We start from the raw sequence: 24613 nt of genomic DNA, 5'->3' as shown, positions 1-24613 counted from the left end.
TGGAGGGCGTGAAGGAGGGCAGTGGAGCGTGTGAAGGTGGGCATGGATGTGAGAAGGACGGCAGTGGAGAGTGTGATGGAGGGCAGTGGAGGATGTGAAGGTGGGCATGGATGGTGTGAAGGAGGCCAGTGGTGGGTGTGAAGGAGGGCAGTGGTGGCTGTGCAGGTTGGCATGGATGGTGTGAATGAGGGCAATGGAGGGTGTGCAGGTGGGCAGTGGAGTGTGTGAAGGAGGGCAGTGGAGGGTTTGCAGATGGGCAGTGGAGGGTGTGAAGGAGGGCAGTGCAGGTTGTGGAGGGCAGTGGAATTTGTGAAGGTGGGCATGGATGATGTGAAGAAGGGCAGTGGAGGGTGGGCAGTGGAGGGTGTGAAGGAGGGCAGTGGAGGGGATGAAGTAGGGCAGTGGAGGGTGTGAAGGAGAGCAGTGGAGGGTGGGCAATGGATGGTGTGAAGGAGGGCAGTGGAGGGTGGGCAGTGGATGGTGTGAAGGAGGGCAGTGGAGGGGATGAAGAAGGGCAGTGGAGGGTGGGCAGTGGATGGTGTGAAGGAGGGCAGTGGACCGGATTAAGGACGGCAGTGGAGGGTGTGAAGGAGAGCATGGATGGTGTGAAGGTGGGCATGGAGGGTATGAAAGTGGGCATTGATGGTGTGAAGGAGGGCAGTGGAGGGTGTGAAGGAGGGCAGTGGTGGGTGTGCAGTTGGGCATGGATGGTGTGAAGGAGGGCAATGGAGGGTGTGCAGGTGGGCAGTGGAGGGTGTGAAGGTGGGCATGGATGGTGTGAAGGAGGGAAGTGCAGGGTTTGAAGGAGGGCAGGGGAGGGTGGGCAGGTGGGCATGGATGGTTTGAAGGAGGGCAGAGGAGGGTGTGAAGGCAGGCAGTGGAGGGTGTGCAGGTGGGCATAGATGGTGTGAAGGAGGGCAGCGGATGGTGTGAAGGAGGGCAGCAGAGGGTGTGAAGGAGGGCAGTGGAGGTTGTGCAGTTGTTCATGGATAGTGTGAAGGAGTGCAGTGGAGGGTGTGCCGGTGGGCAGTGGAGGGTGTGAAGGAGGGCAGTGGAGGGTGTGAAGGAGGGCAATGGATGGTGTTAAGGTGGGCATGGATGGTGTGAAGGAGGTCAGAGGAGGGTTTGAAGGAAGGCAGTAGAGGGTGTGCAATTGGCCATAGATGGTGTGAAGGAGGCCAGCGGATGGTGTGAAGGAGGGCAGTGGAGTTGTGCAGGAGTTCATGGATGGTGTGAAGGACGGCAGTGGAGAATGGGCAGTGGAGGATGTGAAGGAGGGCAGTGGTGGGTGTGCAGGTGGTCATGGATGGTGTGAAGGAGGGTAATGGAGAGTGTGCAGGTGGACAGTTGAGGGTATGAAGGAGGGCAGTGGAGGGTGTGAAGGAGGGCAGTGGAGGTTGTGCAGGTGGGCATAGATGGTGTGAAGGAAGTCAGAGGAGGGTTTGAAGGAAGGCAGTGGAGGGTGTTCAGGTGGGCATAGATGGTGTGAAGGAGGAGAGCGGATGTTGTGAAGGAGGGCAGTGGAGGTTGTGCAGGTGGGCATGCATGGTGTGAAGGGGGCAGTGGAGGGGATAAATGAGGGCAGTGGAGGGTGTGAAGGAGGCCATGGATGGTGTGAAGGAGGACAGTGGAGGGGATGAAGTAGGGCAGTGGAGGGTGTGAAGGAGGCCATGGATGGTGTGAAGGTGGGCATGGAGGGTATGAAGGTGGGCATGCATGGTGTGAAGAAGGCCAGTGGAGCGTGTGGAGCAGGGCAGTGGAGGGTGTGAAGGAGGGCAGTGGAGAGTGTGAAGGAGGGCAGTGGAGTATGTGAAGGTGGGCATGCATGGTGTGAAGAGGGCAGTGGAGGGGATGAAGGAGGGCAGTGGAGGGTATGAAGGTGGGCATGGATGGTGTGAAGGAGGCCAGTGGAACGTGTTGTGGAGGGCAGTGGAGGGTGTGAAGCAGGGCAGTGGAGGGTGTGAAGCAGGGCAGTGGAGGGTGTGAAGGAGGGCAATGGAGTTTGTGAAGGTGCGCATGGATGGTGTCAAGAGGGCAGTGGAGGGGATGAAGGAGGGCAATGGAGGGTGTGAAGGTGGGCATGGAGGGTATGAAGTTGAGCATGGATTGTGTGAAGAAGGGCAGTGGAGATAATTAAGGAGGGCAGTGGAGGGTGTGATGGAGAGCATGGATGGTGTGAAGTTGGGCATGGAGGGTTTGAAGGAGGGCATGGATGGTGTTAAGATGGGCATGGATGGTGTGAAGGAGTGCAGTGGAGGGTGTGAAAATGGGCATGGATGGTGTGAAGGTGGGCATGAATGGTGTGAAGGTGGGTATGGATGGTGTGACGGTGGGCATGGATGGTGTGAAGGAGGGCAGTGGAGGGTTTGAAGGAGGGCAGTGGAGGGTGTGAAGGTGGGCATGGATGGTATGAAGGAGGGCAGTGGAGGGTGTGATGTAGGGCAGTGGAGGATGTGAAGGTGGACAAGGATGGTGTGAAGGAGGGCAGTGGAGGGTCTGAATGAGGGCAGTGGTGGGTTTGCAGGTGGGCATGGATGGTGTGAAGGAGAGCAATGGAGGGTGTGGAGGTGGGCAGTGGGGGTGTGAAGGAGGGCAGTGGAGGGTGTGAAGGTGGGCATGGATGATGTGAAGGAGGGCAGTGGAGGGTTTGAAGGACGGCAGTGGAGGGTGTGAAGGTGGGCATGGATGGTGTGAAGGAGGGCAGCGGATGGTGTGAAGGAGGGCAGCAGAGGGTGTGAAGGAGGGCAGTGGAGGGTGTGAAGGTGGGCATGGAGGGTGTGAAGGAGGGCAGCGGATGGTGTGAAGTAGGGCAGCAGAGGGTGTGAAGGAGGGCAGTGGAGGTTGTGAAGGTTGGCATGGATGATTTGAAGGAGGGCAGTGGAGGTTGTGCAGGTGTTCATGGATGGTGTGAAGGAAGGCAGTGGAGGGTGTGCAGTTGGGCATGGATGGCGTGAAGGAGGGCAGTGGAGGGTGTGCAGGTGGGCAGTGGAGGGTGTAAAGGAGGGAAGTGGAGGGTGTGGAGGGCAGTGCAGGTTGTGAAGGAGGGCAGTGAAGCGTGTGAAGGTGGGCATGGATGGTGTGAAGGAGGGCAATGGAGGGTGTGGAGGAGGTCAGTGGAGGGTGTGGAGGAGGGTAGTGGACGGTGTGAAGGAGGGCAGTGGAGGGGGTGAAGGAGGGCTGTGGAGTTGTGAAGGAGGGCATGGATTGTGTTAAAGAGGGCAGTGGAGGGTGTGAAGGAGGGCAGTGGAGGGTGTGAAGGTGGGCATGGATGGTGTGAAGATGGGCATGGATTGTGCGAAGGAGGGCAGTGGAGGTTGTGAAGATGGGCATGGATGGTGTGAAGGTGAACATGAATGGTGTGAAGGTGGGCATGAATGGTGTGACGGTGGGCATGGATGGTGTGAAGGAGAGCAGGGGAGGGCGTGAAGGAGGGCAGTGGAGCGTGTGAAGGTGGGCATGGATGTGTGAAGGACGGCAGTGGAGAGTGTGATGAAGGGCAGTGGAGGATGTGAAGGTGGGCATGGATGGTGTGAAGGAGGCCAGTGGAGGGTGTGAAGGAGGGCAGTGGTGGCTGTGCAGGTTGGCATGGATGGTGTGAAGGAGGGCAATGGATGGTGTGCAGGTGGGCAGTGGAGTGTGTGAAGGAGGGCTGTGGAGGGTGTGCAGGTGGGCATGGATGGTGTGAAGGAGGGCAGTGGAGGGTTTGCAGGTGGGCAGTGGAGGGTGTGAAGGAGGGCAGTGCAGGGTGTGGAGGGCAGTGGAATTTGTGAAGGTGGGCATGGATGATGTGAAGGAGGGCAGTGGAGGGTGGGCAGTGGAGGGTGTGAAGGAGGGCAGTGGAGGGGGTGAAGGAGGGCTGTGGAGTTGTGAAGGAGGGCATGGATTGTGTGAAGGAGGGCAGTGGAGGGTGTGAAGGAGGGCAGTGGAGGGTGTGAAGGTGGGCATGGATGGTGTGAAGATGGGCATGGATTGTGCGAAGGAGGGCAGTGGAGGTTGTGAAGATGGGCATGGATGGTGTGAAGGTGAACATGAATGGTGTGAAGGTGGGCATGGATGGTGTGACGGTGGGCATGGATGGTGTGAAGGAGAGCAGGGGAGGGCGTGAAGGAGGGCATTGGAGCGTGTGAAGGTGGGCATGGATGTGTGAAGGACGGCAGTGGAGAGTGTGATGGAGGGCAGTGGAGGATGTGAAGGTGGGAATGGATGGTGTGAAGGAGGCCAGTGGAGGGTGTGAAGGAGGGCAGTGGTGGCTGTGCAGGTTGGCATGGATGGTGTGAAGGAGGGCAATGGATGGTGTGCAGGTGGGCAGTGGAGTGTGTGAAGGAGGGCTGTGGAGGGTGTGCAGGTGGGCATGGATGGTGTGAAGGAGGGCAGTGGAGGGTTTGCAGGTGGGCAGTGGAGGGTGTGAAGGAGGGCAGTGCAGGGTGTGGAGGGCAGTGGAATTTGTGAAGGTGGGCATGGATGATGTGAAGGAGGGCAGTGGAGGGTGGGCAGTGGAGGGTGTGAAGGAGGGCAGTGGAGGGTGTGAAGGAGAGCAGTGGAGCGTGGGCAATGGATGGTGTGAAGGAGGGCAGTGGAGGGTGGGCAGTGGAGGGTGTGAAGGAGGCCAGTGGAGGGTGGGCAGTGGATGGTGTGAAGGAGGGCAGTGGAGGGGATGAAGGAGGGCAGTGGAGGGTGGGCAGTGGATGGTCTGAAGGAGGGCAGTGGACCGGATTAAGGACGGCAGTGGAGGGTGTGAAGGAGAGCATGGATGGTGTGAAGGTGGGCATGGAGGGTATGAAAGTGGGCATTGATGGTTTGAAGGAGGGCAGTGGAGGGTGTGAAGGAGGGCAGTGGTGGGTGTGCAGGTGGGCATGGATGTTGTGAAGGAGGGCAATGGAGGGTGTGCAGGTGGGCAGTGGAGGGTGTGAAGGTGGGCATGGATGGTGTGAAGGAGGGAAGTGCAGGGTTTGAAGGAGGGCAGGGGAGGGTGGGCAGGTGGGCATGGATGGTGTGAAGGAGGGCAGAGGAGGGTGTGAAGGAAGGCAGTGGAGGGTTTGCAGGTGGGCATAGATGGTGTGAAGGAGGGCAGCAGAGGGTGTGAAGGAGGGCAGTGGAGGTTGTGCAGTTGTTCATGGATGGTGTGAAGGAGTGCGTGGAGGGTGTGAAGGTTGGCATGGATGTTGTGAAGGAGGGCAGTGGAGTTGTGCAGGTGTTCATGGATGGTGTGAAGGACGGTAGTGGAGAATGGGCAGTGGAGGATGTGAAGGAGGGCAGTGGTGGGTGTGCAGGTGGGCATGGATGGTGTGAAGGAGGGTAATGGAGGGTGTGCAGGTGGGGAGTTCAGGGTGTGAAGGAGGGCAGTGGAGGGTGTTAAGGTGGGCATGGATGGTGTGAAGGAGGGCAGTGGAGGGTGTGAAGGAGGGCAGTGGAGGTTGTGCAGGTGGGCATAGATGGTGTGAAGGAAGTCAGGAGGGTTTGAAGGAAGGCAGTGGAGGGTGTGCAGGTGGGCATAGATGGTGTGAAGGAGGAGAGCAGATGGTGTGAAGGAGGGCAGTGGAGGTTGTGCAGGTGGGCATGCATGGTGTGAAGGGGGGCATTGGAGGGGATAAATGAGGGCAGTGGAGGGTGTGAAGGAGGACATGGATGGTGTGAAGGAGGACAGTGGAGGGGATGAAGTAGGGCAGTGGATGGTGTGAAGGAGGCCATGGATGGTGTGAAGGTGGGCATAGAGGGTATGAAGGTGGGCATGCATGGTGTGAAGGAGGCCAGTGGAGCGTGTGGAGGAGGGCAGTGGAGGGTGTGAAGGAGGGCAGTGGAGTATGTGAAGGTGGGAATGGATGGTGTGAAGAGGGCAGTGGAGGGGATGAAGGAGGGCAGTGGAGGGTGTGAAGGAGGGCATGGAGGGTATGAAGGTGGGCATGGATGGTGTGAAGGAGGCCAGTGGAGCGTGTTGTGGAGGGCAGTGGAGGGTGTGTAGCAGGGCAGTGGAGGGTGTGAAGGTAGGCAGTGGAGGGTGTGAAAGAAGGCAGTGGAGGGTGTGAAGTTGGGCATGGATGGTGTGAAGGAGGGCAGTGGAGGGTTTGAAGGAGGGCAGTGAAGGGTGTTCAGGTGGGTATGGATGGTGTGAAGGAGGGCAGAGGAGGGTGTTAAGGAAGGCAGTGGAGGAGATGAAGGAGGGCAGTGGAGGGTGTGAAGGAGGGCATGGATGGTGTGAAGGTGGGCATGGAGGGTATGAATGTGTGTATGGATGGTGTGAAGGAGGGCAGTGGAAGGTGTGGAGGAGGTCAGTGGAGGATGTGAAGGAGGGCATTGGCGGTGTGTTGGAGGGCAGTGGTGTGTGTGAAGGTGGGTATGGATGGTGTGAAGGAGGGCTGTGTAGTGTGTGGAAGAAGGCAGTGGAGGGTGTGAAGGTGGGCATGGATAGTGTGAAGGAAGGCATGGATGGTGTGAAGGTGGGCATGGATGGTGTGAAGGAGGGCAGTGGAGGGTGTGCATGTGGGCAGTGGAGGGTGTGAAGGAGGGCAGTGGATGATGTACAAGTGGGCATTGGAGGGTGTGAAGGTGGGCATGGATGGTGTGAAGGAGGGCAGTGGAGGGTGTGAAGGAGGGCAGGAAGGTGTGCAGGTGGGCATGGATTGTGTGAAGGAGGGCAGAGGAGGGTGTGAAGGAAGGCAGTGGAGGGTGAGCAAGTGGGCATAGATGGTGTGATGGAGGGCAGTGGAGGGTGTGAATGTGGGCATGGATGGTGTGAAGCAGGGCAGTGGAGGGTGTGAAGGAGGGCAATGGAGTTTGTGAAGGTGCGCATGGATGGTGTCAAGAGGGCAGTGGAGGGGATGAAGGAGGGCAGTGGATGGTGTGAAGGTGGGCATGGAGGGTATGACGGTGAGCATGGATGGTGTGAAGAAGGGCAGCGGAGATGATGAAAGAGGGCAGTGGAGGGTGTGATGGAAAGCATGGATGGTGTGAAGTTGGGCATGGAGGGTTTGAAGGTGGGCATGGATGGTGTGAAGAGGGCAGTGGAGGGTGTGAAGGTGGGCATGGATGGTGTGAAGATGGGCATGGATGGTGTGAAGGAGTGCAGTGAAGGGTGTGAAAATGGGCATGGATGGTGTTTAGGTGGGCATGAATGGTGTGAAGGTAGGTATGGATGGTGTGACAGTGGGCATGGATGGTGTGAAGGAGGGCAGTGGAGGGTGTGCAGGTGGGCACAGATGGTGTGAAGGAGGGCTGTGGAGGGTGGGCAGGTGGGCAGTGGAGGGTGTGAAGGAGGGCAGTTGAAGATGTAGAGGGCAGTGGAGGGTGTGAACCTGGGCATGTATGGTGTGAAGGAGGGCAGTGGAGCATGTGGAGGAGGGCAGTGCAGGGTGTGAAGGAGGGCAATGGAGTGTGTTAAGGTGGGCATGGATAGTGTGAAGAGGGCAGTTGAGGGGATGAAGGAGGGCAGTGGAGGGTGTGAAGGAGGGCATGGATGGTGTGAAGGTGGGCATGGAGGGTATGAAGGTGGGCATGGATGTTGTGATGGAGGCCAGTGGAGCATGTGGAGGTGGCCAGTGGAGGGTGTGGAGGAGGGCAGTGGAGGTTGTGCAGGTTTTCATGGATGGTGTAAAGGAGGGCAGTTGAGGGTGTGAGGGGGGGCAGTGGAGGATGTGAAGGTGGGCATGGATGGTGTGAAGGAGGGCAGTGGAGGGTGTTAGGAGAGCATGGATGGTGTGAAGGTGGGCATGGATGGTGTGAAGGAGGTCAGTGTAGGGTGTGGAGGAGGGCAGAGGAGGGTGTGCAGGTGGGACTGGATGGTGTGAAGGACAGTGGAGGGTGTGCAGGTGGGAATGGATGGTGTGAAGGAGGGCAGTAAAGGGTGTGCAGGTGGGCACGGATGGAGTGACGGAGGGCTGTGGAGGATGGGCAGGTGGGCAGTGGAGGGTGTGAAGGAGGGCATTTGAAGGTGTGGAGGGCAGTGGAGGGTGTGAACGTGGGCATGTATGGTGTGAAGGAGGGCAGTTAGAGCGTGTGGGGGAGGGCATTGGAGGGTGTGAAGTACGGCAGTGTAATGTGTGAAGGTGGGCATGGATGGTGTGAAGAGGGCAGTGGAGGGGATGAAGGAGGGCAATGGAGGGTGTGAAGGAGGGCAGTGGATGGTGTTAAGGAGGGCAATGAGGGTATGAAGGTGGGCATGGATGGTGTGAAGGAGGCCAGTGGACCGTGTGGAGAAGGGCAGTGGAGGGTGTGGAGGAGGGCAGTGAAGGGTATTAAGGTGGGCATGGATGGTGTATAGGTGGGCATGGATGGTGTGACGGTGGGCATGGATGGTGTGAAGGAGGGCAGTGCAGGGTGTGAAAGAGGGAAGTGGAGGGTGTGAAGGTGGGCATGGATGGTGGGAAGGAGGGCAGTGGAGGGTGTGAAGGAGGGCAGTGTAGGATGTGAAATTGGGCGTGGATGGTATGAAGGAGGGCAGTGGAGGGTGTGAAGAAGGGCTGTGGAGGGTGTGAAAGAGGGAAGTGGGGGTGTGAAGGTGGGCATGGATCGTGTGAAGGTGGGCATGGATGGTGTGAATGAGGGCAGTGGAGGGTGTGCAGATGGGCAGTGGAGGGAGTGAAGGAGGGCAGTGGACGGTGTGAAGGTGGACATGGATGGTGTGAAGGAGGGCAGAGTAGGGTGTGAAGGAAGACAGTGGAGTGTGTGCAGGTGGGCATGCATGGTGTGAAGGAGGGCAGTGGAGGGTGTGAAGGAGTCCATGGATGGTGTGAAGGAGGGCAGTGGAGGGGATGAAGGAGGGCAGTGGAGGGTGTGAAGAGGGCATGGATGGTGTGAAGGTGGGCATGGATGTTGTGAAGGAGGTCAGTGGAGGGTGTGAAGGAGGGCAGTGGAGGGTGTGGAGGAGGGCAGAGGAGGTTGTGCAGGTGGGAATGGATGGTGTGAAGGAGGACAGTGGAGGGTGTGATGAGGGAATGGATGGTGTGAAGGTGGACATGGATGGTGTGAAGGAGGTCAGTGGAGGGTGTGCAGGTGGGAATGGATGGTGTGAAGGAGGGCAGTAAAGGGTGTGCAGGTGGGCACGGATGGAGTGACGGAGGGCTGTGGAGGATGGGCAGGTGGGCAGTGGACGGTTTGAAGGAGGGCAGTTGAAGGTGTGGACGGCAGTGGAGGGTGTGAACGTGGGCAGGTATGGTGTGAAGGAGGGCAGGGGAGCGTGTGGAGGAGGGCATTGGAGGGTGTGAAGTACGGCAGTGGAATGTGTGAAGGTGGGCATGGATGTTGTGAAGAGGGCTGTGGAGGGGATGAAGGAGGGCAGTGGATGGTGTGAAGGAGGGCAGTGGATGGTGTTAAGGAGGGCAATGAGGGTATGAAGGTGGGCATGGATGGTGTGAAGGATGCCAGTGGAGCATGTGGAGGATGGCAGTGGAGGGTGTGGAGGAGGGCAGTGGAGTGTATTAAGGTAGGCATGGATGGTGTGATGAGGGCAGTGTAGGGTGTGAAGGTGGGCATGGATGGTGTATAGGTGGGCATGGATGGTGTGACGGTGGGCATGGATGGTGTAAAGGAGGGCAGTGCAGGGTGTGAATGAGGGCAGTGGAGGGTGTGTAGGTGGGCATGGATGGTGTTAAGGAGGGCAGTGGAGGGGATGAAGGAGGGCAGTGGAGGGTGTGAAGGAGGGCATGGATGGTGTGAAGGTGGGCATGGAGGGTTTGAATGTGTGTATGGATGGTGTGAAGGAGGGCAGTGGAAGGTGTGGAGGAGGGCAGTGGAGGATGTGAAGGAGGGCATTGGCGGTGTGTTGGAGGGCAGTGGTGTGTGTGAAGGTGGGTATGGATGGTGTGAAGGAGGGCTGTGTAGTGTGTGGAAGAAGGCAGTGGAGGGTGTGAAGGTGGGCATGGATAGTGTGAAGGAAGGCATGGATGGTGTGAAGGTGGGCATGGATGGTGTGAAGATGGGCATTGATGGTGTGAAGGTGGGCATGGATGGTGTGAAGGAGGGCAGTGGAGGGTGTGCAGGTGGGCTTGGATGGTTTGAAAGAGGGCAATGGATGGTGTGCAGGTGGGCAGTGGAGGGTGTGAAGGAGGGCAGTGGAAGATGTACAGGTGGGCATGGATGGTGTGAAGGAGGGCAATGGAGGGTGTGCAGGTGGGCATTGGATGGTGTGAAGGTGGGCATGGATGGTGTGAAGGAGGGCAGTGGAGGGTGTGAAGGAGGGCAGGAAGGTGTGCAGGTGGGCATGGATTGTGTGAAGGAGGGCAGAGGAGGGTGTGAAGGAAGGCAGTGGAGGGTGAGCAAGTGGGCATAGATGGTGTGATGGAGGGCAGTGGAGGGTGTGAAGGAGGGCAATGGAGTTTGTGAAGGTGCGCATGGATGGTGTCAAGAGGGCAGTGGAGGGGATGAAGGAGGGCAATGGATGGTGTGAAGGTGGGCATGGAGGGTATGACGGTGAGCATGGATGGTGTGAAGAAGGGCAGTGGAGATGATGAAAGAGGGCAGTGGAGGGTGTGATGGAGAGCATGGATGGTGTGAAGTTGGGCATGTAGGGTTTGAAGGTGGGCATGGATGGTGTGAAGAGGGCAGTGGAGGGTGTGAATGTGGGCATGGATGGTGTGAAGATGGGCATGGATGGTGTGAAGGAGTGCAGTGAAGGGTGTGAAAATGGGCATGGATGGTGTTTAGGTGGGCATGAATGGTGTGAAGGTGGGTATGGATGGTGTGACAGTGGGCATGGATGGTGTGAAGGAGGGCAGTGGAGGGTGTGAAGGTGGGCATGGATGGTGTGACGGACAGCAGTGGAGGGTGTGAAGTAGGGCAGTGGAGGATGTGAAGGTGGACAAGGATGGTGTGAAGGAGGGCAGTGGAGTGTGTGAAAGAGGGCAGTGGTGGGTGTGCAGGTGGGCATGGATGGTGTGAAGGAGGGCAATGGAGGGTGTGCAGGTGGGCAGTGGGGGGTGTGAAGGAGTGCAGCAGAGGGTGTGAAGGAGGGCAGTGGAGGGTGTGAAGGTGGGCATGAGTGGTGTGAAGGAGGGCAGCGGATGGTGAGAAGAAGGGCAGCAGAGGGTGTGAAGGAGGGCTGTGGAGGTTGTGCAGTTGTTCATGGATGGTGTGAAGGAGGGCAGTGGAGGGTGTTAAGGTTGGCATGGATGGTGTGAAGGAGGGCAGTGGAGGTTGTGCAGGTGTTCATTGATGGTGTGAATGAAGGCAGTGGAGGGTGTGAACGTGGGCATAGATGGTGTGAAAAATGGCAGTGGAGGGTGAGAAGGAGGGCATTGGAGGATGTGAAGGTGGGCATAGATGGTGTGAAGGAGGGCAGTGGAGGGTGGACAGTGGAGGGTGTGAAGGAGGGCAGTGGAGGGTGTACAGGTGGGCATGGATGCTGTGAATGAGAGCAGTGGAGGAGATGGAGGAGGGCAGTGGTGGGTGTCTAGGAGGCCATGGATAGTGTGAAGGTGGGCATGGAGGGTATGAAGGTGGGCATGGATGGTGTGAAGGAGGCCAGTGGAGCGTGAGGAGGAATGCAGTGGAAGGTGTGGAGGAGGGCCGTGGAGGGTATTAAGGTGGGCATGGAAGGTGTGAAGAGGGCATTGTAGGGTGTGAAGATGGGCAAGGATGGTGTGAAGGGGGGCAGTGGAGGGTGTGAAGATGGGCATGGAGGGTGTGAAGGTGGGCATGAATGGTGTGAAGGTGGGCATGGATGGTGTGACGGTGGGCATGGATGGTGTGACGGAGGACACTGGAGGGTGTGAAGGAGGGCACTGGAGGGTGTGAAGGTGGGCATGGATAGTGTGAAGTTGGGCAGTGGAGGGTGTGAAAGAGGGCAGTGGAAGATTTGAAGGTGGGCATGGATGGTGTGAAGGAGGGCAGTGGAGGATGTGAAAGAGGGAAGTGGAGGGTGTGAATGTGGGCATGGATGGTGTGAAGGAGGGCAGTGGAGGGTTTGAAGGAGGGCATGGATGGTGTGAAGGAGGGCAGTGGAGGGTGTGCAGGTGGGCAGTGGAGGGTGTGAAGGAGTGCAGTGGAGGCTGTGAAGGTGGGCATGGATGGTGTTAAGGAGGGCAGTGGAGGAGATGAAGGAGGGCAGTGGAGGGTGTGAAGGAGGGCATGGATGGTGTGAAGGTGGGCATGGAGGGTATGAATGTGTGTATGGATGGTGTGAAGGAGGGCAGTGGAAGGTGTGGAGGAGGTCAGTGGAGGATGTGAAGGAGGGCATTGGCGGTGTGTTGGAGGGCAGTGGTGTGTGTGAAGGTGGGTATGGATGGTGTGAAGGAGGGCTGTGTAGTGTGTGGAAGAAGGCAGTGGAGGGTGTGAAGGTGGGCATGGATAGTGTGAAGGAAGGCATGGATGGTGTGAAGGTGGGCATGGATGCTGTGAAGATGGGCATTGATGGTGTGAAGGTGGGCATGGATGGTGTGAAGGAGGGCAGTGGAGGGTGTGCAGGTGGGCTTGGATGGTGTGAAGGAGGGCAATGGATGGTGTGCATGTGGGCAGTGGAGGGTGTGAAGGTGGGCATGGATGGTGTGAAGGAGGGCAGTGGAGGGTGTGAAGGAGGGCAGGAAGGTGTGCAGGTGGGCATGGATTGTGTGAAGGAGGGCAGAGGAGGGTGTGAAGGAAGGCAGTGGAGGGTGAGCAAGTGGGCATAGATGGTGTGATGGAGGGCAGTGGAGGGTGTGAATGTGGGCATGGATGGTGTGAAGCAGGGCAGTGGAGGGTGTGAAGGAGGGCAATGGAGTTTGTGAAGGTGCGCATGGATGGTGTCAAGAGGGCAGTGGAGGGGATGAAGGAGGGCAGTGGATGGTGTGAAGGTGGGCATGGAGGGTATGACGGTGAGCATGGATGGTGTGAAGAAGGGCAGCGGAGATGATGAAAGAGGGCAGTGGAGGGTGTGATGGAAAGCATGGATGGTGTGAAGTTGGGCATGGAGGGTTTGAAGGTGGGCATGGATGGTGTGAAGAGGGCAGTGGAGGGTGTGAAGGTGGGCATGGATGGTGTGAAGATGGGCATGGATGGTGTGAAGGAGTGCAGTGAAGGGTGTGAAAATGGGCATGGATGGTGTTTAGGTGGGCATGAATGGTGTGAAGGTAGGTATGGATGGTGTGACAGTGGGCATGGATGGTGTGAAGGCGGGCAGTGGAGGGTGTGCAGGTGGGCACAGATGGTGTGACGGAGGGCTGTGGAGGGTGGGCAGGTGGGCAGTGGAGGGTGTGAAGGAGGGCAGTTGAAGATGTAGAGGGCAGTGGAGGGTGTGAACCTGGGCATGTATGGTGTGAAGGAGGGCAGTGGAGCATGTGGAGGAGGGCAGTGCAGGGTGTGAAGGAGGGCAATGGAGTGTGTTAAGGTGGGCATGGATGGTGTGAAGAGGGCAGTGGAGGGGATGAAGGAGGGCAGTGGAGGGTGTGAAGGAGGGCATGGATGGTGTGAAGGTGGGCATGGAGGTTATGAAGGTGGGCATGGATGGTGGGATGGAGGCCAGTGAAGCATGTGGAGGTGGCCAGTGGAGGGTGTGGAGGAGGGCAGTGGAGGGTAATAAGTGGATGGTGTGAAGTGGGCAGTTTAAGGTGTGAAGATGGGCATGGATGGTGTGAAGGTGGGCATGAATGGTGTGAAGGTGGGCATGGATGGTGTGACGGTGGGCATGGATGGTGTGACGGAGGTCAGTGGAGGGTGTGAAGGAGGGCAATGGAGGGTGTGCCGGTGGGCAGTGGAGGGTGTGAAGGAGGGCAGTGGAGGGTGTGAAGGAGGGCAATGGAGGGTGTTAAGGTGGGCATGGATGGTGTGAAGGAGGTCAGAGGAGGGTTTGAAGGAAGGCAGTAGAGGGTGTGCAATTGGCCATAGATGGTGTGAAGGAGGCCAGCGGATGGTGTGAAGGAGGGCAGTGGAGTTTGTGCAGGTGTTCATGGATGGTGTGAAGGAGGGCAGTGGAGGGTGTGAGGGGGGGCAGTGGAGGATGTGAAGGTGGGCATGGATGGTGAAAAGGAGGGCAGTGCAGGGTGTTAGGAGAGCATGGATGGTGTGAAGGTGGGCATGGATGGTGTGAAGGAGGGTAGTGGAGGGTGTGAAAGAGGGAAGTGGAGGGTGTGAAGGTGGGCATGGATGGTGTGAAGGAGGGCAGTGGAGGGTGTGAAGGAGGGCAGTGTAGGATGTGAAATTGGGCGTGGATGGTATGAAGGAGGGCAGTGGAGGGTGTGAAGAAGGGCTGTGGAGGGTGTGAAAGAGGGAAGTGGAGGGTGTGAAGGTGGGCATGGATCGTGTTAAGGTGGGCATGGATGGTGTGAATGAGGGCAGTGGAGGGTGTGCAGATGGGCAGTGGAGGGAGTGAAGGAGGGCAGTGGACGGTGTGAAGGTGGACATCGATGGTGTGAAGGAGGGCAGAGTAGGGTGTGAAGGAAGACAGTGGAGCGTGTGCAGGTGGGCATGCATGGTGTGAAGGAGGGCAGTGGAGGGTGTGAAGGAGTCCATGGATGGTGTGAAGGAGGGCAGTGGAGGGGATGAAGGAGGGCAGTGGAGGGTGTGAAGAGGGCATGGATGGTGTGAAGGTGGGCATGGATGTTGTGAAGGAGGTCAGTGGAGGGTGTGAAGGAGGGCAATGGAGGGTGTGGAGGAGGGCAGAGGAGGTTGTGCAGGTGGGAATGGATAGTGTGAAGGAGGACAGTGCATGGTGTGATGAGGGAATGGATGGTGTGAAGGTGGACATGGATGGTGTGAAGGAGGTCAGAGGAGGGTGTGCAGGTGGGAATGGATGGTGTGAAGGAGGGCAGTAAAGGGTGTGCAGGTGGGCACGGATGGAGTGACGGAGGGCTGTGGAGGATGGGCAGGTGGGCAGTGGACGGTTTGAAGGAGGGCAGTTGAAGGTGTGGACGGCAGTGGAGGGTGTGAACGTGGGCAGGTATGGTGTGAAGGAGGGCAGGGGAGCGTGTGGAGGAGGGCATTGGAGGGTGTGAAGTACGGCAGTGGAATGTGTGAAGGTGGGCATGGATGGTGTGAAGAGGGCTGTGGAGGGGATGAAGGAGGGCAGTGGATGGTGTGAAGGAGGGCAGTAGATGGTGTTTAGGAGGGCAATGAGGGTATGAAGGTGGGCATGGATGGTGTGAAGGATGCCAGTTGAGCATGTAGAGGATGGCAGTGGAGGGTGTGGAGGAGGGCAGTGGAGTGTATTAAGGTAGGCATGGATGATGTGATGAGGGCAGTGTAGGGTGTGAAGGTGGGCATGGATGGTGTATAGGTGGGCATGGATGGTGTGACGGTGGGCATGGATGGTGTAAAGGAGGGCAGTGCAGGGTGTGAAAGAGGGCAGTGGAGGGTGTGTAGGTGGGCATGGATGGTGTTAAGGAGGGCAGTGGAAGGGATGAAGGAGGGCAGTGGAGGGTGTGAAGGAGGGCATGGATGGTGTGAAGGTGGGCATGGAGGGTATGAATGTGTGTATGGATGGTGTGAAGGAGGGCAGTGGAAGGTGTGGAGGAGGGCAGTGGAGGATGTGAAGGAGGGCATTGGCGGTGTGTTGGAGGGCAGTGGTGTGTGTGAAGGTGGGTATGGATGGTGTGAAGGAGGGCTGTGTAGTGTGTGGAAGAAGGCAGTGGAGGGTGTGAAGGTGGGCATGGATAGTGTGAAGGAAGGCATGGATGGTGTGAAGGTGGGCATGGATGGTGTGAAGATGGGCATTGATGGTGTGAAGGTGGGCATGGATGGTGTGAAGGAGGGCAGTGGAGGGTGTGCAGGTGGGCTTGGATGGTGTGAAGGAGGGCAATGGATTGTGTGCAGGTGGGCACTGGAGGGTGTGAAGGAGGGCAGTGGAAGATGTACAGGTGGGCATGGATGGTGTGAAGGAGGGCAATGGAGGGTGTGTAGGTGGGCATTGGATGGTGTGAAGGTGGGCATGGATGGTGTGAAAGAGGGCAGTGGAGGGTGTGAAGGAGGGCAGGAAGGTGTGCAGGTGGGCATGGATTGTGTGAAGGAGGGCAGAGGAGGGTGTGAAGGAAGGCAGTGGAGGGTGAGCAAGTGGGCATAGATGGTGTGATGGAGGGCAGTGGAGGGTGTGAAGGAGGGAAATGGAGTTTGTGAAGGTGCGCATGGATGGTGTCAAGAGGGCAGTGGAGGGTATGAAGGAGGGCAATGGATGGTGTGAAGGTGGGCATGGAGGGTAAGACGGTGAGCATGGATGGTGTGAAGAAGGGCAGTGGAGATGATGAAAGAGGGCAGTGGAGGGTGTGATGGAGAGCATGGATGGTGTGAAGTTGGGCATGTAGGGTGTGAAGATGGGCATGGATGGTGTGAAGGAGTGCAGTGAAGGGTGTGAAAATGGGCATGGATGGTGTTTAGGTGGGCATGAATGGTGTGAAGGTGGGTATGGATGGTGTGACAGTGGGCATGGATGGTGTGAAGGAGGGCAGTGGAGGGTGTGAAGGTGGGCATGGATGGTGTGACGGACAGCAGTGGAGGGTGTGAAGTAGGGCAGTGGAGGATGTGAAGGTGGACAAGGATGGTGTGAAGGAGGGCAGTGGAGTGTGTGAAAGAGGGCAGTGGTGGGTGTGCAGGTGGGCATGGATGGTGTGAAGGAGGGCAATGGAGGGTGTGCAGGTGTTCATGGATGGTGTAAAGGAGGGCAGTTGAGGGTGTGAAGGAGGGCAGTGGAGGATGTGAAGGTGGGCATGGATGGTGTGAAGGAGGGCAGTGGAGGGTGTGAGGAGGGCATGGATGGTGTGAAGGTGGGCATGGATGGTGTGAATTAGGGCAGCGGAGGATGTGCAAGTGGGCAGTGGAGGGTATGAAGGAGGGCAGTGGACGGTGTAAAGGAGTCCATGGATGGTGTGAGGGAGGGCAGTGGAGGGGATGAAGGAGGACAGTGGAAGGTGTAAGGGGGGCATGGATGGTGTGAAGGTGGGCATGGATGGTGTGAAGGAGGTCAGTGGAGGGTGTAAAGGAGGGCATTGGAGGGTGTGGAGGAGGGCAGAGGAGGTTGTGCAGGTGGGAATGGATAGTGTGAAGGAGGACAGTGGAGGGTGTGAGGGGGGCATGGATGGTGTGAAGGTGGGCATGGATGGTGTGAAGGAGGTCAGTGGAGGGTGTAAAGGAGGGCATTGGATGGTGTGGAGGAGGGCAAAGGAGGGTGTGCAGGTGGGACTGCATGGTGTGAAGGAGGACAGTGGAGTGTGTGCCGGTGGGAATGGTTGGTGTGAAGGAGGGCAGTAAAGAGTGTGCAGGTGGGCACGGATGGAGTGACGGAGGGCTGTGGAGGATGGGCAGGTGGGCAGTGGAGGGTGTGAAGGAGGGCAGTTGAAGGTGTGGAGGGCAGTGGAGGGTGTGGAGGAGGGCAGTGGAATGTGTGAAGGTGGGCATGGATGGTGTGAAGAGGGCTGTGGAGGGGATGAAGGAGGGCAGTGTAGGGTGTGAAGGAGGGCAGTGGATGGTGTTAAGGAGGGCAATGAGGGTATGAAGGTGGGCATGGATGGTGTGAAGGAGGCCAGTGGAGCGTGTGGAGGAGGGCAGTGGAGTGTATTAAGGTGGGCATGGATGTTGTGATGAGGGCAGTGTAGGGTGTGAAGGTGGGCATGGATGGTGTATAGGTGGGCATGATGGTGTGACGGTGGGCATGGATGGTGTAAAGGAGGGCAGTGCAGGGTGTGAAAGAGGGCAGTGGAGGGTGTGAAGGTGGGCATGGATGATGTGAAGGAGGGCAGTGGAGGGTTTGAAGGACGGCAGTGGAGGGTGTGAAGGTGGGCATGGATGGTGTGAAGGAGGGCAGCGGATGGTGTGAAGGAGGGCAGCAGAGGGTGTGAAGGAGGGCAGTGGAGGGTGTGAAGGTGGGCATGGAGGGTGTGAAGGAGGGCAGCGGATGGTGTGAAGTAGGGCAGCAGAGGGTGTGAAGGAGGGCAATGGAGGTTGTGAAGGTTGGCATGGATGATTTGAAGGAGGGCAGTGGAGGTTGTGCAGGTGCTCATGGATGGTGTGAAGGAAGGCAGTGGAGGGTGTGCAGTTGGGCATGGATGGCGTGAAGGAGGGCAGTGGAGGGTGTGCAGGTGGGCAGTGGAGGGTGTAAAGGAGGGAAGTGGAGGGTGTGGAGGGCAGTGCAGGTTGTGAAGGAGGGCAGTGAAGCGTGTGAAGGTGGGCATGGATGGTGTGAAGGAGGGCAATGGAGGGTGTGGAGGAGGTCAGTGGAGGGTGTGGAGGAGGGCAGTGGACGGTGTGAAGGAGGGCAGTGGAGGGGGTGAAGGAGGGCTGTGGAGTTGTGAAGGAGGGCATGGATTGTGTTAAAGAGGGCAGTGGAGGGTGTGAAGGAGGGCAGTGGAGGGTGTGAAGGTGGGCATGGATGGTGTGAAGATGGGCATGGATTGTGCGAAGGAGGGCAGTGGAGGTTGTGAAGATGGGCATGGATGGTGTGAAGGTGAACATCAATGGTGTGAAGGTGGGCATGAATGGTGTGACGGTGGGCATGGATGGTGTGAAGGAGAGCAGGGGAGGGCGTGAAGGAGGGCAGTGGAGCGTGTGAAGGTGGGCATGGATGTGTGAAGGACGGCAGTGGAGAGTGTGATGAAGGGCAGTGGAGGATGTGAAGGTGGGAATGGATGGTGTGAAGGAGGCCAGTGGAGGGTGTGAAGGAGGGCAGTGGTGGCTGTGCAGGTTGGCATGGATGGTGTGAAGGAGGGCAATGGATGGTGTGCAGGTGGGCAGTGGAGTGTGTGAAGGAGGGCTGTGGAGGGTGTGCAGGTGGGCATGGATGGTGTGAAGGAGGGCAGTGGAGGGTTTGCAGGTGGGCAGTGGAGGGTGTGAAGGAGGGCAGTGCAGGGTGTGGAGGGCAGTGGAATTTGTGAAGGTGGGCATGGATGATGTGAAGGAGGGCAGTGGAGGGTGGGCAGTGGAGGGTGTGAAGGAGGGCAGTGGAGGGGGTGAAGGAGGGCTGTGGAGTTGTGAAGGAGGGCATGGATTGTGTGAAGGAGGGCAGTGGAGGGTGTGAAGGAGGGCAGTGGAGGGTGTGAAGGTGGGCATGGATGGTGTGAAGATGGGCATGGATTGTGCGAAGGAGGGCAGTGGAGGTTGTGAAGATGGGCATGGATGGTGTGAAGGTGAACATGAATGGTGTGAAGGTGGGCATGGATGGTGTGACGGTGGGCATGGATGGTGTGAAGGAGAGCAGGGGAGGGCGTGAAGGAGGGCAGTGGAGCGTGTGAAGGTGGGCATGGATGTGTGAAGGACGGCAGTGGAGAGTGTGATGGAGGGCAGTGGAGGATGTGAAGGTGGGAATGGATGGTGTGAAGGAGGCCAGTGGAGGGTGTGAAGGAGGGCAGTGGTGGCTGTGCAGGTTGGCATGGATGGTGTGAAGGAGGGCAATGGATGGTGTGCAGGTGGGCAGTGGAGTGTGTGAAGGAGGGCTGTGGAGGGTGTGCAGGTGGGCATGGATGGTGTGAAGGAGGGCAGTGGAGGGTTTGCAGGTGGGCAGTGGAGGGTGTGAAGGAGGGCAGTGCAGGGTGTGGAGGGCAGTGGAATTTGTGAAGGTGGGCATGGATGATGTGAAGGAGGGCAGTGGAGGGTGGGCAGTGGAGGGTGTGAAGGAGGGCAGTGGAGGGTGTGAAGGAGAGCAGTGGAGCGTGGGCAATGGATGGTGTGAAGGAGGGCAGTGGAGGGTGGGCAGTGGAGGGTGTGAAGGAGGCCAGTGGAGGGTGGGCAGTGGATGGTGTGAAGGAGGGCAGTGGAGGGGATGAAGGAGGGCAGTGGAGGGTGGGCAGTGGATGGTCTGAAGGAGGGCAGTGGACCGGATTAAGGACGGCAGTGGAGGGTGTGAAGGAGAGCATGGATGGTGTGAAGGTGGGCATGGAGGGTATGAAAGTGGGCATTGATGGTTTGAAGGAGGGCAGTGGAGGGTGTGAAGGAGGGCAGTGGTGGGTGTGCAGGTGGGCATGGATGTTGTGAAGGAGGGCAATGGAGGGTGTGCAGGTGGGCAGTGGAGGGTGTGAAGGTGGGCATGGATGGTGTGAAGGAGGGAAGTGCAGGGTTTGAAGGAGGGCAGGGGAGGGTGGGGAGGTGGGCATGGATGGTGTGAAGGAGGGCAGAGGAGTGTGTGAAGGAAGGCAGTGGAGGGTTTGCAGGTGGGCATAGATGGTGTGAAGGAGGGCAGCAGAGGGTGTGAAGGAGGGCAGTGGAGGTTGTGCAGTTGTTCATGGATGGTGTGAAGGAGTGCGTGGAGGGTGTGAAGGTTGGCATGGATGTTGTGAAGGAGGGCAGTGGAGTTGTGCAGGTGTTCATGGATGGTGTGAAGGACGGTAGTGGAGAATGGGCAGTGGAGGATGTGAAGGAGGGCAGTGGTGGGTGTGCAGGTGGGCATGGATGGTGTGAAGGAGGGTAATGGAGGGTGTGCAGGTGGGGAGTTCAGGGTGTGAAGGAGGGCAGTGGAGGGTGTTAAGGTGGGCATGGATGGTGTGAAGGAGGGCAGTGGAGGGTGTGAAGGAGGGCAGTGGAGGTTGTGCAGGTGGGCATAGATGGTGTGAAGGAAGTCAGGAGGGTTTGAAGGAAGGCAGTGGAGGGTGTGCAGGTGGGCATAGATGGTGTGAAGGAGGAGAGCAGATGGTGTGAAGGAGGGCAGTGGAGGTTGTGCAGGTGGGCATGCATGGTGTGAAGGGGGGCATTGGAGGGGATAAATGAGGGCAGTGGAGGGTGTGAAGGAGGACATGGATGGTGTGAAGGAGGGCAGTGGAGGGGATGAAGTAGGGCAGTGGATGGTGTGAAGGAGGCCATGGATGGTGTGAAGGTGGGCATAGAGGGTATGAAGGTGGGCATGCATGGTGTGAAGGAGGCCAGTGGAGCGTGTGGAGGAGGGCAGTGGAGGGTGTGAAGGAGGGCAGTGGAGTATGTGAAGGTGGGAATGGATGGTGTGAAGAGGGCAGTGGAGGGGATTAAGGAGGGCAGTGGAGGGTGTGAAGGAGGGCATGGAGGGTATGAAGGTGGGCATGGATGGTGTGAAGGAGGCCAGTGGAGCGTGTTGTGGAGGGCAGTGCAGGGTGTGTAGCAGGGCAGTGGAGGGTGTGAAGGTAGGCAGTGGAGGGTGTGAAAGAAGGCAGTGGAGGGTGTGAAGTTGGGCATGGATGGTGTGAAGGAGGGCAGTGGAGGGTTTGAAGGAGGGCAGTGAAGGGTGTTCAGGTGGGTATGGATGGTGTGAAGGAGGGCAGAGGAGGGTGTTAAGGAAGGCAGTGGAGGAGATGAAGGAGGGCAGTGGAGGGTGTGAAGGAGGGCATGGATGGTGTGAAGGTGGGCATGGAGGGTATGAATGTGTGTATGGATGGTGTGAAGGAGGGCAGTGGAAGGTGTGGAGGAGGTCAGTGGAGGATGTGAAGGAGGGCATTGGCGGTGTGTTGGAGGGCAGTGGTGTGTGTGAAGGTGGGTATGGATGGTGTTAAGGAGGGCTGTGTAGTGTGTGGAAGAAGGCAGTGGAGGGTGTGAAGGTGGGCATGGATAGTGTGAAGGAAGGCATGGATGGTGTGAAGGTGGGCATGGATGGTGTGAAGGAGGGCAGTGGAGGGTGTGCATGTGGGCAGTGGAGGGTGTGAAGGAGGGCAGTGGATGATGTACAAGTGGGCATTGGAGGGTGTGAAGGTGGGCATGGATGGTGTGAAGGAGGGCAGTGGAGGGTGTGAAGGAGGGCAGGAAGGTGTGCAGGTGGGCATGGATTGTGTGAAGGAGGGCAGAGGAGGGTGTGAAGGAAGGCAGTGGAGGGTGAGCAAGTGGGCATAGATGGTGTGATGGAGGGCAGTGGAGGGTGTGAATGTGGGCATGGATGGTGTGAAGCAGGGCAGTGGAGGGTGTGAAGGAGGGCAATGGAGTTTGTGAAGGTGCGCATGGATGGTGTCAAGAGGGCAGTGGAGGGGATGAAGGAGGGCAGTGGATGGTGTGAAGGTGGGCATGGAGGGTATGACGGTGAGCATGGATGGTGTGAAGAAGGGCAGCGGAGATGATGAAAGAGGGCAGTGGAGGGTGTGATGGAAAGCATGGATGGTGTGAAGTTGGGCATGGAGGGTTTGAAGGTGGGCATGGATGGTGTGAAGAGGGCAGTGGAGGGTGTGAAGGTGGGCATGGATGGTGTGAAGATGGGCATGGATGGTGTGAAGGAGTGCAGTGAAGGGTGTGAAAATGGGCATGGATGGTGTTTAGGTGGGCATGAATGGTGTGAAGGTGGGTATGGATGGTGTGACAGTGGGCATGGATGGTGTGAAGGAGGGCAGTGGAGGGTGTGCAGGTGGGCACAGATGGTGTGAAGGAGGGCTGTGGAGGGTGGGCAGGTGGGCAGTGGAGGGTGTGAAGGAGGGCAGTTAAAGATGTAGAGGGCAGTGGAGGGTGTGAACCTGGGCATGTATGGTGTGAAGGAGGGCAGTGGAGCATGTGGAGGAGGGCAGTGCAGGGTGTGAAGGAGGGCAATGGAGTGTGTTAAGGTGGGCATGGATGGTGTGAAGAGGGCAGTTGAGGGGATGAAGGAGGGCAGTGGAGGGTGTGAAGGAGGGCATGGATGGTGTGAAGGTGGGCATGGAGGGTATGAAGGTGGGCATGGATGTTGTGATGGAGGCCAGTGGAGCATGTGGAGGTGGCCAGTGGAGGGTGTGGAGGAGGGCAGTGGAGGTTGTGCAGGTTTTCATGGATGGTGTAAAGGAGGGCAGTTGAGGGTGTGAGGGGGGGCAGTGGAGGATGTGAAGGTGGGCATGGATGGTGTGAAGGAGGGCAGTGGAGGGTGTTAGGAGAGCATGGATGGTGTGAAGGTGGGCATGGATGGTGTGAAGGAGGTCAGTGTAGGGTGTGGAGGAGGGCAGAGGAGGGTGTGCAGGTGGGACTGGATGGTGTGAAGGACAGTGGAGGGTGTGCAGGTGGGAATGGATGGTGTGTAGGAGGGCAGTAAAGGGTGTGCAGGTGGGCACGGATGGAGTGACGGAGGGCTGTGGAGGATGGGCAGGTGGGCAGTGGAGGGTGTGAAGGAGGGCATTTGAAGGTGTGGAGGGCAGTGGAGGGTGTGAACGTGGGCATGTATGGTGTGAAGGAGGGCAGTTAGAGCGTGTGGGGGAGGGCATTGGAGGGTGTGAAGTACGGCAGTGTAATGTGTGAAGGTGGGCATGGATGGTGTGAAGAGGGCAGTGGAGGGGATGAAGGAGGGCAATGGAGGGTGTGAATGAGGGCAGTGAATGGTGTTAAGGAGGGCAATGAGGGTATGAAGGTGGGCATGGATGGTGTGAAGGAGGCCAGTGGACCGTGTGGAGAAGGGCAGTGGAGGGTGTGGAGGAGGGCAGTGAAGGGTATTAAGGTGGGCATGGATGGTGTATAGGTGGGCATGGATGGTGTGACGGTGGGCATGGATGGTGTGAAGGAGGGCAGTGCAGGGTGTGAAAGAGGGAAGTGGAGGGTGTGAAGGTGGGCATGGATGGTGTGAAGGAGGGCAGTGGAGGGTGTGAAGGAGGGCAGTGTAGGATGTGAAATTGGGCGTGGATGGTATGAAGGAGGGCAGTGGAGGGTGTGAAGAAGGGCTGTGGAGGGTGTGAAAGAGGGAAGTGGGGGTGTGAAGGTGGGCATGGATCGTGTGAAGGTGGGCATGGATGGTGTGAATGAGGGCAGTGGAGGGTGTGCAGATGGGCAGTGGAGGGAGTGAAGGAGGGCAGTGGACGGTGTGAAGGTGGACATGGATGGTGTGAAGGAGGGCAGAGTAGGGTGTGAAGGAAGACAGTGGAGTGTGTGCAGGTGGGCATGCATGGTGTGAAGGAGGGCAGTGGAGGGTGTGAAGGAGTCCATGGATGGTGTGAAGGAGGGCAGTGGAGGGGATGAAGGAGGGCAGTGGAGGGTGTGAAGAGGGCATGGATGGTGTGAAGGTGGGCATGGATGTTGTGAAGGAGGTCAGTGGAGGGTGTGAAGGAGGGCAGTGGAGGGTGTGGAGGAGGGCAGAGGAGGTTGTGCAGGTGGGAATGGATAGTGTGAAGGAGGACAGTGCATGGTGTGATGAGGGAATGGATGGTGTAAAGGTGGACATGGATGGTGTGAAGGAGGTCAGTGGAGGGTGTGCAGGTGGGAATGGATGGTGTGAAGGAGGGCAGTAAAGGGTGTGCAGGTGGGCACGGATGGAGTGACGGAGGGCTGTGGAGGATGGGCAGGTGGGCAGTGGACGGTTTGAAGGAGGGCAGTTGAAGGTGTGGACGGCAGTGGAGGGTGTGAACGTGGGCAGGTATGGTGTGAAGGAGGGCAGGGGAGCGTGTGGAGGAGGGCATTGGAGGGTGTGAAGTACGGCAGTGGAATGTGTGAAGGTGGGCATGGGTGGTGTGAAGAGGGCTGTGGAGGGGATGAAGGAGGGCAGTGGATGGTGTGAAGGAGGGCAGTGGATGGTGTTAAGGAGGGCAATGAGGGTATGAAGGTGGGCATGGATGGTGTGAAGGATGCCAGTGGAGCATGTGGAGGATGGCAGTGGAGGGTGTGGAGGAGGGCAGTGGAGTGTATTAAGGTAGGCATGGATGATGTGATGAGGGCAGTGTAGGGTGTGAAGGTGGGCATGGATGGTGTATAGGTGGGCATGGATGGTGTGACGGTGGGCATGGATGGTGTAAAGGAGGGCAGTGCAGGGTGTGAATGAGGGCAGTGGAGGGTGTGTAGGTGGGCATGGATGGTGTTAAGGAGGGCAGTGGAAGGGATGAAGGAGGGCAGTGGAGGGTGT

General features: G+C 58.2%; 1 protein-coding gene across 1 annotated transcript; it reads right to left on the bottom strand.

Annotated features, from left to right (window-relative positions):
* Window positions 1-2133: 2133 nt before the first annotated feature.
* On the bottom strand, window positions 2134-3966 carry LOC136319463 (uncharacterized). Its single transcript, XM_066252717.1, has one exon. The coding sequence runs from the start codon at window positions 3964-3966 to the stop codon at window positions 2134-2136; it is 1833 nt and encodes a 610-aa protein (XP_066108814.1).
* Between the last annotated feature and the right edge of the window lie 20647 nt (window positions 3967-24613).

The sequence above is a fragment of the Saccopteryx bilineata genome, chromosome 1 (assembly GCF_036850765.1).
Source record: "Saccopteryx bilineata isolate mSacBil1 chromosome 1, mSacBil1_pri_phased_curated, whole genome shotgun sequence".
Taxonomy (NCBI): Eukaryota; Metazoa; Chordata; class Mammalia; order Chiroptera; family Emballonuridae; genus Saccopteryx; species Saccopteryx bilineata.
Note: the sequence above shows the minus strand (reverse complement) of the source record. Positions and strands in the feature narration are given on the sequence as shown.

What these genes read in the sequence shown, in the direction of transcription:
- LOC136319463 (XM_066252717.1), bottom strand. Translation starts at nt 3,966, where the DNA reads ATGCCCATCTTCACACCATCCATGCCCACCTTCACACCCTCCACTGCC.